At 40.3% G+C, this 19,988-nt stretch overlaps 1 protein-coding gene across 2 annotated transcripts in view; it reads right to left on the reverse strand.

Moving 5' to 3' along the window:
- The window catches only part of E2F5 (E2F transcription factor 5), a 45,210-nt gene extending 25,647 nt beyond the window's left edge, over nt 1-19,563 (reverse strand). For both annotated transcript variants that reach the window (XM_032250113.1, XM_032250119.1), the window contains exon 1: nt 18,414-19,563. In XM_032250113.1, the coding sequence (XP_032106004.1) occupies nt 18,414-19,277 (864 nt within the window). In that variant the 5' untranslated portion in view covers nt 19,278-19,563. The remainder of the gene's footprint in view (nt 1-18,413) is intronic.
- Nucleotides 19,564-19,988: the final 425 nt, after the last annotated feature.

Below are 19,988 nucleotides of genomic sequence, written 5' to 3' on the forward strand. Positions count from 1 at the left end.
CAGACCAAAATTGTAAAGACATTATAAATCATGTTGACAATTTGGAAAAACAGCTTGGGTGCAGTGGCTCACACCTACAATCCCAGCACTTTCAGAGACTGAGGCAGGTGGATCACTTGGGGCCATGACTTCAAAACCAGCCTGGCCAACACGACGAAATCCCATTTCTACCAAAATACAAAAGTTATCCAGGTGTGGTGATGCATGCCTGTAATCCCAGCTACTTGGGTGGCTGAGGCAGGAGAATCGCTTGGGCCCGAGTGGTGAAGGTTGCATTGAGCAAGGATCTCACCACTGCACTCCAGCTTGGGTGACAGAGGGAGACTCTATCTCAAAAATAGTAATAATAATTAGGTAAAATAAGCATTTGATCTCAGCCATAAAAAGATGTAAGAAATGGGAAATACTGAAAATTGTTGACAGTGTTTCTCTGTGGGTGGTTGCACAGTGGGCAACTTTTACTCTAGACTATATTAACCTGTCCCAAGTTTTCTACTATTTATATATTACTTCAGTAATTGTATTTTAGGTTGGAAAAGGAACATAAGAAAATATATCCTCACTTTCACAAAAATATTAAGATGTAAAAGGAAACTTATGGACTTGTAATTGAGGACAGTCAGTTTTTACTGGCAAAATTGAAACAATGATATATTTAGAATGGGATGGAGCAAGATGGCAGAGTAGAACTCTTCAGTGACTTTCCCCAGCAGAAACATCAATTTGAACAAGTATCTATGCTATAACATACCTTCACAAGTGCTAAATAAGCCATGTGAGGGATTACACTATCTGGTTGCAGCACAATAACAAGGAAAGTCACACTGAAGAGGATAAGACGGGTAGTTTTATATTACCCATGTCATCCCTCCCTCAACCCTAGGAAGCACAGCAAAGAGAGAGACACCATCCCTTTGGCTCAAATGCTAGGACAGCCAAAGTAAAACCCAACACTGATGAGACCACCACAACCCCATATTCCAGGCTGGTACCCATGGACTGAAACTCTAGACCCAGCATGGTGCCAAGCTGGATCAAATAGCCCCAGGCTTCAGGCTTTCATGGCGAACTCAATCTCTGGGCTGCACTAATGCCAGGCTGATGTCAACAGCCCAGGGTTCTGGATAGCCCACAACACCAGGGATATCTCAGTGCACTTTGGCTTCAGATGTGCACCACTCCTGTGCTGGGCATATCTGCCCCAACCTTCTGGCTTGCCCCAGTGCTCAAAGTGCTGAAAGTAACCCTGCCAAGTAAGAATACCAAATCCAACAAAGCTGTCCTTCAGAAATGAAGAAGAGATAAAGCCTGTTCCAGAAAAATGAAGATGAGGGAGTTCATGACTACCAGAATTGTTTTACAAGAAATGGTAAAGGAACGTCTTCAAGCTCAAAAAACAAGGATGCTAAGGAGTAACACACACTGACAAAGATTTAAGCCATTTACACGGCATCATCGCAGAATTAAAGTATTCTGGAATTTGTGTAAAAGTTAAAAGACAAAACAATTAAAAATCACAATAGCTACAATAATTTGTTAAGCAATAGACAATACAAAAAGATAAAACTCGTGACATCAAATATTTAGAATGTGGAGAGCTGACTGGAATAAAAGTGTAGAGGCTTTTTTGTTGTTAATTTTCTTTTTTTTTGGTTGTTTTGTTTGTTTGTTTGCATTCAAAGTTGTTATCAGCTTAAAATACCCCATTGTAAGATTTTTTTTCTTTTGTAAGCCTCATGGTAACAACAAAGCAAAAACCTATAGCAGATACATAAAAAAACAAGGAATCAAAATATACCACTAGACAACATAATTTAACCACAAAAGAAGATAGAAAGAAAGGAAGAAAATATCTAGGTAACAACTAGAAAACAGCAAAATGACAGTATTAAGTCCTTACCTATCAATGATAACCTTGAATGTAAGTGGATTAAGTTCTCCAATAAAAAGAATAAGTAGTTAAATGGATTTTTTAAAAAGACTCAACTTTATGCTACCTGTAAGAAGTTTGCTTCACCTTTAAGGACATAGACTGAAAATGAAGGAATGGACAAAGATACTCCATGCAAATAGAAACCAAAAGAAAGCAGGAGTGGCTATACATATATCAAATAGATTTTAAGTCAAAAACTATAAAATGATACAAAGAAGGTCACTATATAATAATAAAAGGGTCAATTCAGCAACGGAAGATATAACAATTGGAAATATGTGTGAACCCAATATTGTGGCACCGAAATATATAGAGAAAACATTAATAAATCTGAAGGGAGAGATAAATAGTAATACAACAACAGTAGGGGATTTCAACAGCTCACTTTCAGCAATGGACAGATCATAGAGAAAATCAATAAGAAAACCTCAAACTTAAACTATACTCTAGATCAAATGAACTTAACATCCATCCAAGAGTAGTAGAATACACATTCTTCTCAACTACACACGGAACATTCTCCAGGACGGATTATATATGAGGTGAAAAAAATCATAACAAATTATAAAAGACTGAGATAATTACAAGTATCTTTTCTGACCACAATCATTAACAAGAGAAACTACAGAATATTCACAAATAGATGGAAATTTAAAAACGAGAAACATGTTCCTAAACAATGAGTCAATGAAGAAATATAAAGGGAAATTGAAAAATATTTTAACAAATGAAAATGGAAACAATATAACAAAATCTATGGAATACAGCAAAAGCAGTTCTAACAGGGTTTTTTGTTTGTTTGTTTGTTTTAATGTTTGGACTGTTAGAGAAAACTAAGAGAGAATTTTATAGCAACAAATGTCTACATCAAAAAAGATCTCAAATAACCTAACGTACTTCAAGGAACTAGAAAGTTCAACAACAAGAACAAGAACAAACCAGGCCCGAAGTTAGTAAAAAAAAAAAAGGAAATAATAATGATTGGGGCAGGAATAAATGAAATAGAGGCTAGAAAAACAGATAAACAAAACTGAGTTATTTTCTGTTTTTGTTTTGAATTTCAACCTTTATTTTAGATAGAGGGGATACATGTGCAGGTTTGCGACACTGGTACATGATGCTGAGGTTTGGGGTACAGATCCTGTACCATGATACCCAGTGACCATGATACCCAACTGGTGTTTTTTTCAATCCACACTCCCTTCCCTGCTTCTCTTCTCAGGCAGTATATAGTGTCTATTAGCCCCATCTTTATGTCCATATGTACTCAGTGTTTAGCTCCCACTTGTAAGTAAGAACATGCCATATTTGGTTTTCTGTTCCTGTGTTAATTCACTTAGGATTATGGCCTCTAGCTGTATCCATGTTGCTACAAAGGACATAATTTCATTCTTTTTATGTCTGTGTAGTATTCTATGCCATATACATACCACATTTTCTTTATCCAGGCCACCCTTGATGGGCACCTAGGTTGGTTCCACGTCTCTGCTACTGTGAAAAAAAGCTGCAATGAAGATGTGAGCACATGTGTCTTTTTGGTAGAAGGATTTATTTTCTTCTGGGTACATACCCAGTAATGGGATTGCTGGGTTGAATGGTAGTTCAATTCTTAGTTCTTTGAGAAATCTCCAAACAGCTTTCCACAGTGGCTGAACTAATTTACATTCCCACCAGCAGAGTATAAATATTACATTTTCTCCACAGCCTTGCCAGTATGTTATCTGACTTTTTAATAACAGCTGTTCTGGCTAGTGTGAGACAGTATCTCACTGTGGTTTTAATTTGCATCTCTCTGATGATAAGTGATCATAAGCATTTTTTTCATGTTTGTTGGCCACTTGTATATCTTCTTTTGAGACGTGTCTGTTAATATCCTCCCCACCCCCACTTTTTTTTGAGACATGGTCTCGCCCTGTTGCCCAGGTTGGGGTGTAGTCATGCAATCTTGGGTCACTGCAACCTCTGCCTCCCACCTTTCCCATTTTGCAATGGGGTTATCGTTTTTTACTTGCTGATTTATTTGAGTTCCTTATAGATTCCTTATAGATCTGACCTCGTCAGATGCATAGTTAGCAAATATTTTCTCCCATTCTGTAGGTTGTCTGTTTACTCTGTAGGCTAATGTTTCTTTTGCTGTGCAGAAGATCTTTAGTTTAATTAGGTCCCACTTGTCAATTTTTGTTTTTGTTGCTATTGCTTTTGGGGATGTAGCTAAAAATTCTTTGCCAAGACCAGTATTGAGAAGGGGTATTTCCTAGGTTTTCTTCTAGATTTTTTATAGTTTGACATCTTACATTAAGTCTTTAATCCATCTTAATTTTTTTATAGGGTGAAAGGTAGGGGTCCAGTTTCATTCTTTGGCATATGAATAGCCAGTTATCCCAGCACTATTTATTGAACAGGGAATCCTTTCCCAATTGCTTTTTTTGTTGAAATTGTTGAAAATCAGATGGGTGTAGTGTGCAGCCTTATTTCTGGGTTCTCTATTCTGTTCCATTGGTCTATGTGTCTGTTTTTGTACCAGTACCATGCTGTTTTGATTACTGTGGCCTTATAGTATAGCATAGTTTGAAGGCAGGTAATGTGATGCTTAAGGTTGTTATTTGGGCCTTTTCTTGGTTCCATATACATCTTAGAGTAGTTTTTGGTAATTCTGTGACATTGGTAGTTTGATAAGAATAGCGTCGAATCTGTAAATTGTCTTAGGTAGCAGAGCTATTTTAAAGATATTGATTGTTCCAGTCCATGAGCATGAAATGTTTTTCCATTCATCTGTGTCATCTCTGATGTCTCTCACCAGTGTTTTATAGTTCTCCTTGTGGAGATCTTTCATGTTATTAACTGTATTCCTAGGTACTTGAATTTTTTTGTGGCAATTATAAACAGGATTGTGTTCTTGAGTCTCAGCTTGAATGTTATTGGTGTACTAATTTTTTTTGCATTGATTTTTGAATCCTGAAACTTTGCTGAAGTCATTTATCAGTATTAGGAGCTTTTTGGCAGTCTTTAAGGCTTTCTAGGTATAGAATCATATCATCAGCAAAGAGAAATACTCTGACTTCTTTTCTTATTTGGATGCCTTGTATTTCTTTCCCTTGCCTGATTTCTCTGGCTAGGACTTCTACTACTTTGTTAAAAAGGAGGGGTGACAGTGGGCATCCTTGTCTTGTTCCAGTTCTCAAGGGGAATGGTTCCAGCTTTTGCCCATTCAGTATGATGTTGGCTGTGAGTCTGTCATAGATGGTTCTTATTATTTTGAGGCATGTTCCTTTGATGCCTAATCTGTCGATGGTTTTTACCATAAAGGGATGTTGGATTTTCTGGAAAGTTTTTTTCTGTGTCTATTGAGATAATCGTATAGTTTTTGCTTTTAATTCTGTTTATGTGATAAATCACATTTACTGATTTTCATATGTGGAACCAACCTAGCATCCCAGGAATAGAGCTTACTTGATCATGGTGGATTAGCTTTTTGATGTCCTTTTGGATTTGGTTTGCTAGTAGTTTGTTAAAATTTTTTGCATTTATGTTCATCGGAGATATTGGGCTGAAATTTTCTTTTTTCATTATGTCTCTGCCAGACTTTGGTATCAGAATGATGCTGGCTTTATAGAATGAGTTAGGGAGGAGCCCCCACTCCTCAATTTTCCTTCTTCAGTGATCTAACACTGCTAGTGGGGTGCTGAAGTCTGCCACTATTATTGTGTGTCTGTCTTTTTGTAGATCAAAAAACTTGTTTTATGAATTTATGAACTTGTTTTACACATTTCTCAAAAGAAGACATACAGTAAGCCAATATGTATATGAAAAAAATGTTTAATATCACTAATAATTAGGAAAATGAAAATTAAAACCACAATGAGGTATCACCTCATACCTATGAGAATGGCTATTATCAAAGACAAAATATAACAAGTATTAGCAAGGATATGAAGAAAATGGAGCCGTTGAATACTGGAGGTAGGAAGGGAAATAAGCAGGGCCATTATGGAAAACAGTATGGAGGCTGTTTAAAAACTAAAATTAGAACTACCATGTGACCCAGCAATCCCACTGCTGAATATATATCCAAGGAAAACGAAATCAGTATTTCAAGGAGATAGCTGCACTCCTGTGTTCACTACAGCGTTATTCAGAATAGCCAAGATGTGGAATCAACTTAAAATATCCATCACTAGATGAGTAGATAAAGAAAATGTGGTATATACAGACATATCTCCTTTTATTACTCTTCTCTTTTTCGGGGCTAATAGGTACTGTGTTTTTTACCAATTGAAGCTTTGTGGCAACCCTGCATCAAGCAAGTTTATTGGCACCATTTTTTCTACAGCATGTGTTCATTTCATGTCTCTGTATCACATTTTGCTAATTCTTACAATATCTCAAACCTTTTCATTATATCTGTTATTGTGATTTTGATTAGTGATCTTTGATGTTACTATTGTAACTGTTTTGGGGTACCAGAAACTGCACCCACATAAGACTATGAACTAATTCAATAAATGTATATCTTGCGACTGCTCCACTGACCAGCCATTCTCCTGTCTCTCTCTGTCTCTATGTGCCTCCTTATTCCCTCGGACAAAACAATATTGAAATAGGCCAATGAATAACGCTATAATGGCCTCTAAGTGTCCAAGTAAAAGGAAGAGTCATATGTCTTCCATTTTAAATCAAAAGCTAGATGTGATTAAGTTTAGTGAAGAAGGCACATCAGAAGCCAAGACAGGCCAACAGTGAGACCTACTGAAGTAAATACTTAGCCAAGTTATAGATGCAAGGAAAAGTTCTTGAGGAAACTTAAAAGTGCTACTCCAGTGAACACATAAATGATAAGAACGTGAAAAAGGCTTATTGCTGATATGGAGAAAGTTTGAGTGGTCTGAATAGAAGACAAAACCAGCCACAACATTCCTGTAAGCCAAAGCCTAATCCAGAGGGAGGCTCTGACTCTTTTCAATTCTATGAAGGCTGAGAGAGATGAGAAAGCCGAAGAAGATAAGTTGGAAACTAGCAGAGGTTGGTTCATGAGGTTTAAGGAAGCCATTTCCATAACATAAATGTGCACAATGAAACCACAAGTGGTGATGTAGAAGCTGTAGCAAGTTATCTAGAAGATCTAGCTAAGATTATTGATGAAGTGGTTAGACTAAACCACAGATTTCAATGTAGAAAAAAAGGCCTTCTATTGGAAGAAGATGGCATATAGAACTTTCATACATATGCATGGCTTCTAAGCTCCAAAGGACGGGCTGAGTCTCTTGTTAGGGTTGAATGTAGTTGGTGACTTTAAGTTGAAGCCAATGTCCATTTAGCATTCCAAAAAATCATATGGCCTGTAAGATTGTTATTAAATCTCCTCTGCCTGTGCTTTATAAATGGAACAACAAATCCTGGATGACAGTACATCTGTTTACAACATGGTTTACTGAATATTTTAAACCTGCTGTTAAGACCTGCTCAGAAAAAACTATTGCTTTCAAAATATTACCACTCTTTGACAATGCGCCTGGTCACCCAAGAGGTTTGACAGAGATGAACAAATAAATTAATGTTTTCATGCCTGCTAATACAACCTTCATTCTGCAGCCCATGAATCAAGGAGTAATTCTGACTTTGAAGTCTTCTTTTGAAACAAAGTTTGTAAACCTATAGCTGCCATAGATACTGATTCCTCTGATGGATCTGGACAAAATAAAGCTTTCTGGAAAGGATTCACCATTCTAGATACCATTATGAACATTCATAATTCATGGGAGGAGGTAAAAATATTCACATTAATAGAAGTTTGGAAGAAGTTGATTCCAGCCCTCATGAGTGACTTTGAGGGGTTTAGGACTTCAGTGGAGGGAAGGAAACTAAAGATGCAGTTAAAAGAGAAAAAAGGCAAAAGAACTAGAATTAGAAGTGAAGCCTGAAGATGTGACTGAACTGCTGCAATCTCATGATAAAATTTTAATAGGTGAGTACTTGCCTGTTACGGATGGGCAAAGGAAGTGGTTTCTTGAGATTAAATTTACTCCTAGTGAAGATACTGTGAACACTGTTGAAATGACAACAGAGGATTTTAAATATTTCATGAATTTAGTTGATAAAGCACAAGAAGGTTTCAATTTTGAAGGAAGTTCTAATGTGGGTAAAATGCTATCAAACAGCATCACATGCTACAAAGAAATCTTTTGTGAAAGGAAGAGTCAACTGATGTTGCAAACTTCATTTTTGTCTTCTTTTAAAAAATTGCCACAGTCACCCCAATCTTTAGCAACCATACCCTGATTGGTCAGCAGCCATCAACAATAAGGCAAGACCTTTGTCATCAAAATTATTCTGACTTAATGCAGGCTCAGATGATCGCTACCATTTTTAAACAATAAAGGATTTTCTAATGTACGCTTCTTTTTAAGGCATGCTATTACCGCATACTTAACAGACTAAGTATAGTGTAAACATAACTTTTCTATGCACTGGGAAACAAAAAAAATCTGTGGGACTCATTTTATTGCAATATTCGTCTTATGTGGTGGTTTGGAACTAAACCCACTGTATCTCCAAGGTATGCCTGTATACACAATGGACCACTATTAAGCTCTTAAAAAAATCTGAAAATTCATTTGCAACAACATGGATAAACCTAGAGGACGTTATGTTAAACAAACTAAATCAGGCACAGAAAGAGAAACATCCCATAATCTCACTCAAATGTGGAATGTGAAAATGTTGATCTCACAGAAGTAGAGAGTAGAATGATGGTTACCTGGGACTGGGGTGGGGCAGGGATGAGTGGTTGGGGAGGTATTGGTCAAAAGATACAAAATTTCAATTAAGACAGGAGGAAGGTGGTCAAGCAATTTACTATAAAACATGGTGAGTGCAGTTCGTAACATACTGTATTAGGCTGGTGCAAAAGTAATTGTGTTTTTTGCGATAAATTGCAAAAACCACAATTACTTTTGCACCAGCCTATATTATGCTAAGAAAAATGCTGGACGTTAAGTGTTCTCACCACAAAAATTGTAAATATGTAAGGTAATCCATATGTCAATTAGCTAGATTTATTCTCCTGTGTATATATCCTTCAACACATCATATAGTATATGATAAATATATACAATTTTATCTATCAATTTAAAAATACAAATAGAAGACAATATATTTATAAGAAGCATTTTTTAAAATACCAATACTTATCATACTAAAGAAATGGCATAATACAGTGTACATACCCAGACAAATATATGTGTAACCACATCAATAGGTATCTCATCCAAGCATATCATGGCCATGCTCATTGATGGGAAGTGGCAGGATCAGGACCAAATCTCAGAACTGGTGTCTTAAGGTTTAAGTCAATTTATCTTGTCCAGAACTAGAAAAATGAGATGGCTGACTTTTTTTTTTTTCTCTGTTCAAGTTGTTTTTTCAAATCATGCCAAAACTTCAGGGCTGGGAGCAGTCGTTCACACCTGTAATCTCAGCACTTTGGGAGGCCAAGGCAGGCAGATCATTTAAGGTCAAGGGTTTGAGACTAGCCTGGCTAACATAGTGAAACCCCATCTCTACTAAAAAAAAAAAAAAAAAAAAAATTAACTGGGCATGGTGGCATGTACCTCTAATCCCAGCTACTCAGGAAGCTGAGGTGGGAGAATTGAGGTGGTGAGAGCTGGAAGGCAGAAGTTGTAGTGAGCCAAGATGGCACCACTGTACTCCAGCCTGGGTGACAGAGCAAGACTCCCATCTCATTAAAAAAAACCACCAAACTTCAGAGGTAGGTATACCATTTGCTTACCATGTTGGTTCATGACATCAATTCTGGCATTAGACTACTGGGGTTTGTATTTCATTTACTGTGGATATCAGGTAAGCCACTTAACTTCATTATGCCTTGATTTCCTAATCAGCAAAATGGAGATGTAATATCTCCTTTATAGTTTTGCTATGAGTATTAAATATGAACTAACACAGGAAAGTACCTGGCATACTGCCAGTCACTTAGTAATAGTAATTTATATATATATATATATATATATATATATATTTTTTTTTTTTTTTTTTATAGAGTCTTGCTCTGTTGCCAGACGCCACGCTGGAGTGCAGTGGTGCAATCTCGGCTCACTGCAATCTCGGCCTCCTGGGTTCAAGCAATTCTCCTGTCTGGGCCTCCCTAGTAGCTGGGACTACAGACACACGCCACTACGCCCAGCTAATTTTTGTATTTTTTAGTAGAGACGGAGTTTCACCATGTTGGCCAGGATGGTCTCGATCTCTTGACCTTGTGATCCACCCGCCTTGGCCTCCCAAAGTGCTAGGATTACAGGTATGAGCCACTGCGTCCGGCCAGTAATTATATTTTTTTACTACTACATAGCTTTTGTCTCCTGAGAATTATTTCTTCCATTTAGCCAAATGCCTTGCATTTAATAGATGTTTAATGATAGGCTTCCTATTTTATTTTAGTTTTCTCTATTTCCACAGGTAACAAAGGCTTTGTTTTTTGTTTTTTGTTTTTTTTTTTTTTTTGAGTCGGAGTTTCGCTCCTGTTACCCAGGCTGGAGTGCAATGGCGCGATCTCGGCTCACCGCAACCTCTGCCTCCTGGGTTCAGGCAATTCTCCTGCCTCAGCCTCCTGAGTAGCTGGGATTACAGGCACACGCCACCATGCCCAGCTAATTTTTTGTATTTTTAGTAGAGACGGGGTTTCACCATGTTGACCAGGATGGTCTCGATCTCTTGACCTCGTGATCCACCCGCCCTGGCCTCCCAAAGTGCTGGGATTACAGGCGTGAGCTACCGTGCCCGGCCGGCTTTGTATTTTTAAGCAGTTTTAAATTCACACTGATATTGACCAAAATGTACAGAAAGCTCCCATATGCCCCGGCCCCCACTCATGCACAACCTTCCCCAGTATCAATGTCCTGCACCAGAGTGGTACATTTGTTACCGTTGATGAACCTACACGTGATTATCATCCAAAATCCATAGTTTACATTAGGGTTAACTCTTGCTGTTTTACACTGTGAGTTTTGACAAATGCATAATGACATGTGTGCATCATTGAGACGTCAACCAGCACCTCTGGAGGTCTGGCCTGCAGATCCTGACCCAATGACGGATGAATGAATGCACTCTCACACTGTACAATGATTCAAGTGGGCTAGGGAAGGTCGTTGGCTGCTTTCAGAGGGCGAAATGCTACCAACCAACCAAGACTCCCTCTCCATCATTACATTTATTCAGTCAGATTTTACAACAGAGGTTCTAAGTTAACACATTTGCGGATAATTAACAAGGTTAAAAGAGTGGTTTTATGAATGATCAAAGCTTTAGGTTCTGGGGCCCAGAGTAAACACTGTTAACAGGTAATTCCCCTTTGATCTCCTTCCCCCCACCCCAGAGAACCATCCAGCACAAAGTTTACATGAGTAAACAGAGTAGAGACAAAGGGATGTAAGGTAAACAGACTTAAACTGGGAAACCTTTTATCATCTCTATCTCTTTCCTATCTACTGTAAATGAGCTGGCTGCCTTCAGTCTGCCCCAATAAAACCTTTCTGACTTCCAAAAGTTTTGAGACTAATCTATAACTTTCCCTAATCTTTCTTTAATATTTTGCCGGCCACCCCGAGGGAATCTCAACACATCATTATGGTACCACACAGAATAGCTTCACTACCCTAAAAATAGTCTGTGTTCCATCTATTCATCCTCCCTTCCCTCTAGCCTCTGGCAACCACTGATATTTTACTGTCTTCTTAGTTTTGCCTTTTTCAGAATGTCATATAGCTGGAATCACACAGTTCATAGCCTTTTCAGATTGGCTTCTTTCACTTAGTAATATGCATTTAAAGTTCCTCCATATCTTTTCATGAATAATATTACATTGTCTGGATGTACAACATTTATACATTTACCTACTGAAGAATAACTTGGTTGCTTCCCAAGTTTTAGCAATTATGAATTAAGCTGCTATGAATATCCATGTGTAGGTTTCTGTGTAGTCATGAGTTTCCAACTCTTTTGGCTAATACCATGGAACACAATTACTGGATTGTATGGTAAGAGTATATTTAGTTTTCTAAGAAACTGTCAAGTTGTATTCCCAAGTGGCTATACCGTTTTGCATCTTCATCATCAGTGAATGACAGTTCCTGTTGCTCCACATCCTTGCTAGCTTTTAGTGTTGTCAGTCTTTTGGATTTTCACCATTCTAATAAATATGCAATGGTATCTCATTGTTGATAGTTTGTGGCAAAATACATAAAACATCAAATTTATCATCTTAATCATTTTAAGTGTACAGTTTAGTATTAGATACATCCTCAACGTTGGACAAACAATAATCAGAACACTTCATCCTGCAAACCTAAAACTTTCTACACATTATAGTAGTTTGCTAGGGCTGCCCAAACAAAGTGCCACAGGCCGGGTGGTTTAAACAATAGAAATTTATTTTCTCACAAGTCTGGAAGGTAGAAGTCCAAGATCAAGGCATTGGCCCATTTGGTTTCTTCAGAGGCCTCACTCCTTGCTTACAGATGGTTGCCTTCTTGCTGTGTCTTCACATGGTCTTTCCTCTGGGTGGCAGCGTCTGTGGTGTCTCTTTGTATGTACAAATGTCCCCTTTCTCATAAGGACCCCAGTCAAATTGGATCAGGTTATGGCTTAATTTTAGCTTAATTATCTTTCAAAGGCCCTATCTCCAAATACAATCACATTCTGAGGTATGGAAGACCTTCAACATACGAATTTTGGGGGACATATTTCAATGTATAACATCCATTAAGCAACAAATTCCATCCTCTCTTCCCTCAACACCTGGTACTTACTCTTCTACTTTCTGCCTCTATGAATCTGACTACTCTAGGTACTTCATATAAATGGAATCATACAGTATTTGTCTTTTTGTGACAGGGTTATTTCACCAGCTTTATGTCCTCAAAGTTCATCATGTTGTAGCATATGTCAGCATTTTCTTTCTTTCTAACCCTGAAGAATATTCCATTGTATATATACCACATTTTATTAAGCTACTCATCTATTGATGGATATTGGGACTGCATGCACATTTTGGCTATTATGAGTGCTGCTGTTATGAACACAGGTGTATACCTACCTTTTTGAGACCCTGCTCTGTGTGTGTGTGTGTGTGTGTGTGTGTGTGATTGAGTTTTGCTCTTGTTGCCCAGGCTGGAGTTCAATGGCATGATCTCGGCTCACCGCAACCTCCACCTCCCAGGTTCAAGCAATTCTCCTGCCTCAGCCTCCCAAGTAGCTGGGATTACAGGCATGCACCACATGCCTTGCTAATTTTGTATTTTTAGTAGAGATGGGGTTTCTCCATGTTGGTCAGGCTGGGCTTAAACTCCTGACCTCAAGAAATCCACCCGCCTTGGCCTCCCAAAGTGCTGGGATTACAAGTGTGGGCCACCATGCCTGGCCTACAGACCCTACTTTCAATTCTTCGGGTATACACCCAGGAGTGGAGGTGTCCCAAGAATTTGTAAGCATGCACTAAAGTTCTGGCTGTCCTACCCACATATCTCTCCTTAGGCTAATTCTACCTTAAAATGTTTGCCTGGTATTACAAACTAAGGTCTTAAATTATTTATTTATTGCAGGATATATCTAAATCAGGCTATCATAAGTGGGTATGCATCAGGAACCTGTCAGATAAGAAGCACCATAAATACTTTATCACATTAACTCAGGCGTTATTCAGGTAATTTGTAAGTTAAACAATCATAATAAAGGAGATAAGCAATCTTTGTCATGCTTAAAAAAGTTCAAGGTGACACCAAAATGTCAAAATGTAGAAATTTAGTTCTTACATTTAATAGGAATTTTCAAAACAACATAGATACTAGTCATGACTGTCTTAACAGTTGTTCAAATTCTTAACTGTGAGTAAGTGGAATCCTAGTTTAATTTGTGCAATAATATAGAATTGGCCACCAATACCCTCATTTTCAATGCAGGAGCACAGTACCTCCCTCTTTTCCAATGGGCAGAAGAGTAAGAATAATCCTGCATTTTTCCATGCCCTTACACAAACGGAAACCTACCTACGTACATTTATTTTTGAAGACTACTGAAAAGCGGCATAACATAGAGAATAACAACAAATGGTCTAGTTTCAAATCCTAGCTCTTGCTTTCTACTGTATAACACTGGGCAAATTATCTAACCTATCTTGGCCTACTTAACTAGCAGTTTCTAAGCTGTGAAATGGGGCTATTCTGCAGAAAATGTATTGGCTACAGTAAGCTCTTGATATATATTACCTTTTAACAGCATAAACTGGCAAACCACATAGCTTGAAATAACCATGATATAATTTCTTCTCCCACTGGAGTAAAGAAATACTAGCCCACCTCCACTACTGTAAATGAGACTATATGGTGTGGGTGAAGCTGCAGAGATAATGAATAAACTTTTCTCAAATCATTTTCAGTGGATTTCTATTGCCTCCTAATTGTTAAGTTATGCTGTTGAGATTCACTCAGCGTGGCTGGCAAAATACTATGGAAAATATTAGGGAAAGTTATAGATTTCGAAAGGTCTCAAACCTTTTGGAAGACCAAAAGGTTTTGCTGGGACAGGTTGAAGGCAGCCGGTCCTTTAAAACAGGGAGAAGATAGGGACATTTAAGAGTCTTTCCCAGTTGAAGTCTGTTTACCCCACATCCCTTCGTCTCTACTCTGTTTACTCATGCAAATTTTGTGCTGGATGGCCATCTCAGGGGAGATCAAAGGGGAATTACCTGTTAATAGTTTTTATTCTGGGAACTATTAACAGAGTACTCTGGGAACTATTAACTATTTTACTCCTGGAACCTAAAGCTTTTATCATTCCTAAAACCACTCTTTTAACCATGTTAATTATCCACTGGTGTGTTAACTTAGAACCTCCGTTATAAAATCTGATTGAATAAATGTAATGCTGGAGAGGGAGTCTTGGTCGATTGGCGTGGTTCGCCCTGTGAAAGCAGCTGAAGACGGGCCAGGCACTGTGGCTCACGCCTATAATCCCAGCACTTTGGGAGGCTAAGTCCAGTGGATCATGACATTGGGAGTTCAAGACCATCCTGGCCAAGACAGTGAAATCCTGTCTCTACTAAAAATACAAAAATTAGCCAGGTGCTGAGACTGCACTACTGCACTCCAGCTGGGACAACAGAGTGAGACCCCATCTCAAAAAAAAAAAAAAAAAGCAGCCAACGACCATCCTTAGCCCACTTGAATCACTGAACCAGGTATGAGAGTGCATTTATTCATCTGTTGCTGTGTCAGAGTCTGCAGGACAGACCTCCGCAGATGGTGGTTGACATCTCATTATACTACAACAGCTTTATTAAAATTGATTTTCTGTGTCGAGCCATGTTTTCAATTAGTTATATTATTGAGAAGAAATGTGCCACTAAGTTACAGCCTTACTCTCTTATTCTCCAGCAGTATAAATTAGAAATCACATCTATGTGGTCTAGGATACTTCATGATACCCAAAATATTTGGATATTATATTTGAAGTTTGATATAATTTTTTATTATTTGAAATATTCAAAAACTGTTTCTTCAAGGCCAGGCATGGTGGCTCATGCCTGTAATTCTAGCACTTTGGGAGATCGAGGTAGGCAGACAGCTTTGAACTCAGGAGTTCAAGACCAGCCTGGGCAACATGGCGAAACTCTGTTTCTACTAAAAATACAAAAATAAGTCAGGTGTAATGATGCACATCTGTAGTCCCAGCTACTTGGGATGCTGAGGCAGGAGAATTGTTTGATTCTGGGAAGCAGAGGTTGCAGTGAGCTGAGACTGTACCACTGCACTCCAGCCTGGGTGACAGAATGAGACCCTGTCTCAAAAAATAAACAAAATCAAAAAACCATATATATATGTATATGTATGTATGTGTGTGTGTATATATATATATATATATATATATATGTTTCTTCAACTGCTTTTAAAACGTCAAGTCTATAAAAGTTTCAAAAAAATTATGCTGAAATATGCCCCCACCAAAGTAAGAATATAAGAAAAAGAAAATGTGTGTTTATAATTTCAAATTAGAGGAAAATCCTAATTGTTAGTGTGAGTCCATCTTTAATACGTATTATCAAAAATGTCTTCATGGGCCAGGTACAGTGGCTCACACCTGTAATCCCAGCACTTTAGGAGGCTGAGGCGGGCAGATCATTTGATGTTGGGAGTTTGAGACCAGCCTGGCCAATATGGTGAAACTTCATCTCTCCTAAAAATACAAAAATTAGCCAGGCGTGGTGGCGGGCACCTAAAATCCCAGGTACTTGGGAGGCTGAGACAGGAGAATTGCTTGAACCTGGAAGGCAGAGGTTGCAGTGAGCAGAGATCACACCACTGCATTCCCACTCGGGCAACAGAGCGAGACTCCGTCTCAAAAAATAAAAGTCTCAATGATCTTTTACAATGATATACAATAAGAAATATAATTGGAAAGATTTCAATGTAAAATTTTACATATATATGATTATACGTGTAAATAATATATGTAAAATACTTAAAATGTATATTTTTTCATATATATGAAAACTAATGACATTCAAACTCTTTTCTAGGAGTATAAAGTCATAATATAATGAAACATAGTGTTATTGTAGAAGCCTTTGAATTTTCAGGAAAGTTCCAGAATGAATTAAGCAATTATTGTTATGAAATATCAAACTGTACATCCTACTCACTGCCTCTGTGACTTCTGTGGGCAATTATATGACCACAGATGAAACAGGAGGAAGCTAAAGAATTTCAAGTCAAGAAAGGGCAAAGTTCCACCATACCCTGAGGCAAGTTGAGGGAGAAGCCCACAAAATCTGGCCATCAGAGTTTAGTTTTAGCTGGAAAACCCCAAACATCCCTGATTTTCTTACACTAAAGTCACAGGCTACAGTTGAATTTCTAGATTTTGAACAGCAGTTTGCAACTTGTGCTTTGTAACATCTCTGGCTTTCTCTGACAACTTCATGATTTTCTGAAATTCTTTAAGCAGAGTCCATTTTAATTCACTAAAATTTAAATACTACATATGCCATAAATCACTTTCAGGGAGAGAAAGGAAGAAGGGCCTGTGGTGGAAAAGAGATCAAGGAACTTCCAGAAGTGGGAAAAAATTCCAGGAATAACATTTCAAAAAGAAAATAGGAGAAATTACTTACCAAAATACAAAATATATACAGCGTGCCTCACTTGTGTGAAGTTAACAAAATTTAGATAATTCAATTCAACAATCACTGACTGAACACCAACTACATCCAGGGAAAGCAGAAGGCATTGAAAGATCTACTTCCCCTTGGGCTACACTAGAGGAAGGCCCCTAGCAGAAGAGAGGGAGAGCTGGCCCTTGCAAGCCTGGTCCTTACATTCAGGGAGATGCCATTGCTTTATGCAGAGCCTGGAGGATGCAGTGACACTCTGAAGCCAGGTAAGGTGGTCCAGGCACTCCCCGGATGCTGGTGTCAATCCTCCAAGTAAGGCCACATTTAGGGAGCAAAGGGGGTTTGCAGTGATTACTGACCAGTTAGTATTTTTTGTTTGTTTCTAAAACTTTGGCTCTTACTTAAACTTGGCGCACAGAGTGATCGCATTCTCTTTATTCTGAGCGATGTTGAATTCTTCCAAATCCTGCCTAGATCGGTTGTCATTCTATATGACAGAACAGCTTTTGATGCTTGCTCCTGTTTGAAAAATCTGAAGGCAGTAAAGGACGAGGCAGGGAGAGAGTTTACTGAGCACTTCCACCTCTTTGAGAGAAAAGCTGTAAAATACCCCCTTTTCGTGTGATAGCAGATCTCACTTTTAGAAAACTCATGACACATGCCAAATGAAGTCACAAATCAAATATCCCTCCTATCAGGGTGATGAAGTGCACAAGGAAATTTTTTTATTAGCATTATTATTTTATCGGGGAGGGGCATGGAAAGAAGTAATTTTTCCCCCTTTCATCCGGTAGAGATGGCAGACTGGATTCTGTTTTTCCTCCTTTTTATTTAAACTAAAGGAACATGGTTCCAACTGGAATCGCCTATTAAAACCATCAATTCTTAACAGCAAAATCGACATCCACAGTTTCTCCGGGCAAAGCGGAGCCCGTTACCCCCTGAGCCTCTGTCACAGGTGGACGCGGAGCAACAGACACTCGTTCGCCCTCGGGTCCCTGCGCCCGGAGACAGAAGCCACGCGGGCGCGCTCGAGGTGCAGGGCTCTTTGTCGAGAGTCCAGCGTGGCGCCGGGCCCCATTGGTTACGCGTCCGCTCGGGGCCATCCTGGTCCCTCGTCCCTCCCCCATCCCGGCGTCCAGGACCAGGACGCAGGCCACATGGTCCTCGGATCGCCAGGTCCCGGATCCCCGCAGGGCGCGTCCACACCACGCCGCCAGACCCACGCCGCGAGGGGCTGGGCTTCCCCGGGGGCAACGGGTTCCGAAGTCCGCCCCCGTCCCCGCCTCCCGAGCTCACCGCTTTGAGATCCAGAACGCCGTCCTTGGCCTCCTGCAACAGCGACACGAACTTGGTGGTGAGCAGCCCCAGGCTCTTCTCGTGCCTGCTGCTGCCGCCCCCAGCGCCCCCAAGCTGCTGCTGCGACGGCGGCTGGGGGGCTTGCGCCTGCGGAGGCTGCGGCTGCGGCCGCTGGCCCTGCCCCTGCCCTGGCGGTGCCTGCTGGCCGGAGCTCGCGGGCTCCGCCGCCGCCATCGCGTCCCGGCCCCGCGGTGGTCGGGTCCCCGCGCACTTTCGCTCGCCTGCCCCGCCCGCGGCCACCTGCCGGGTCGGCTCCGCCGCTGCCGCTTCCCCGCCCTCCGAGAGCGTCAGTGCGGGTTGCGGGCTGCTGCAAACAACAGGTGTGCGGCGCCCACAGGAGCCGGGGCCGCTTGTCACTCCGGGCCTCCGCCCCCTCCCCAAGCCCAGGGAAGCGTGAATGAGGCCCACGACCAAGGGGGAGGGGGTGGAAGCGAGAAGGGGCTGAGAGGGGTGGGGACCTGAGTTTAAATGGCAGGAAGTGACGCGCCGCCTGCCGTTGCCTAGAAACGCATTTTTCTGTGGGAAGGAGGAGAGCACGAGGAGGAGGAGGGGTGTCGGCGCGGGTGTTTCCCACTCGCCTCCCGGGCGTTCGCGAGCTGCCTCGAGGAATGGTGATCCCACGCGGCAAAGCAGGGAGGAAGAAAAAAAGGAGACAAAAGAAAAAAGACTTTTACCTGGGGAGAAAGTCACAATGCCCAGAGGCCAAACGTTTCTGAGCCGTGAAGTTGGTTGGCTGCTCAGTTTGCAGAGCTGCAGATCAGCCTGGACGGTTTCTGCTATCTTGCTCTTTTCGAGCTCTAGCATCGTTTGCAAATATTTGTACAGGAAAAGGCATCGTGGAGTTTCAGGGCTAGTTTTCGTCAGTCCTTTCCAAAGCCTTTACTTTCCAGATGGAGAAACAGGTGTAGAGGGAGAGGTTGTGAATTGCCAAAGACATGCCGCTAGATCCCAGATCTCCTGTGCTTGACCAAAGTTCTTAATATCTTTTTTGAACCAAATTTTATTGTATTTGGAATATTGGGCAGTCAGAGGCCCTTGGTCTTCAGTGATATTCCAAACCATTGATGGCAAATGACGTCGTGCAGATCTGAGTAAAAGAAAGTTGTTGGAGTTTTTTCCTCATTATATTACAAACTCTTAAGAATCCAGACTAAATTTTAAATGACTTGTGTCACACTCAACACTTTGAATATAGTAGGCAATAAAGATTAGGTGAACGAAACCAGGCGCAGTGGCTTACGCCTGTAATCCCAGCACTTTGGGAGGCCGAGGCAGGCAGATCATTTGAGGTCAGGAGTTTGAGACCAGCCTGGCCCACATGGTGAAATCACATTTTTACTAAAAATACAAAAATTAACCGGGCTTGGTGGTGCCCACCTATTGTCCCAGCCACTCCGGAGGCTGAGGCAGGAGAATCACTTGAACCGGGGAGGTGGGGGTTTCAGTGAGCAGAGATCCGCCACTCTACCCCAGTCGGGGCGACAAAGTGAGACTCTGTCTCAAAAAAAAAAAAAA

Source organism: Sapajus apella, unplaced genomic scaffold (assembly GCF_009761245.1).
Source record: "Sapajus apella isolate SASKATOON/1434 unplaced genomic scaffold, GSC_monkey_1.0 scaffold3, whole genome shotgun sequence".
Classification (NCBI taxonomy): domain Eukaryota; kingdom Metazoa; phylum Chordata; class Mammalia; order Primates; family Cebidae; genus Sapajus; species Sapajus apella.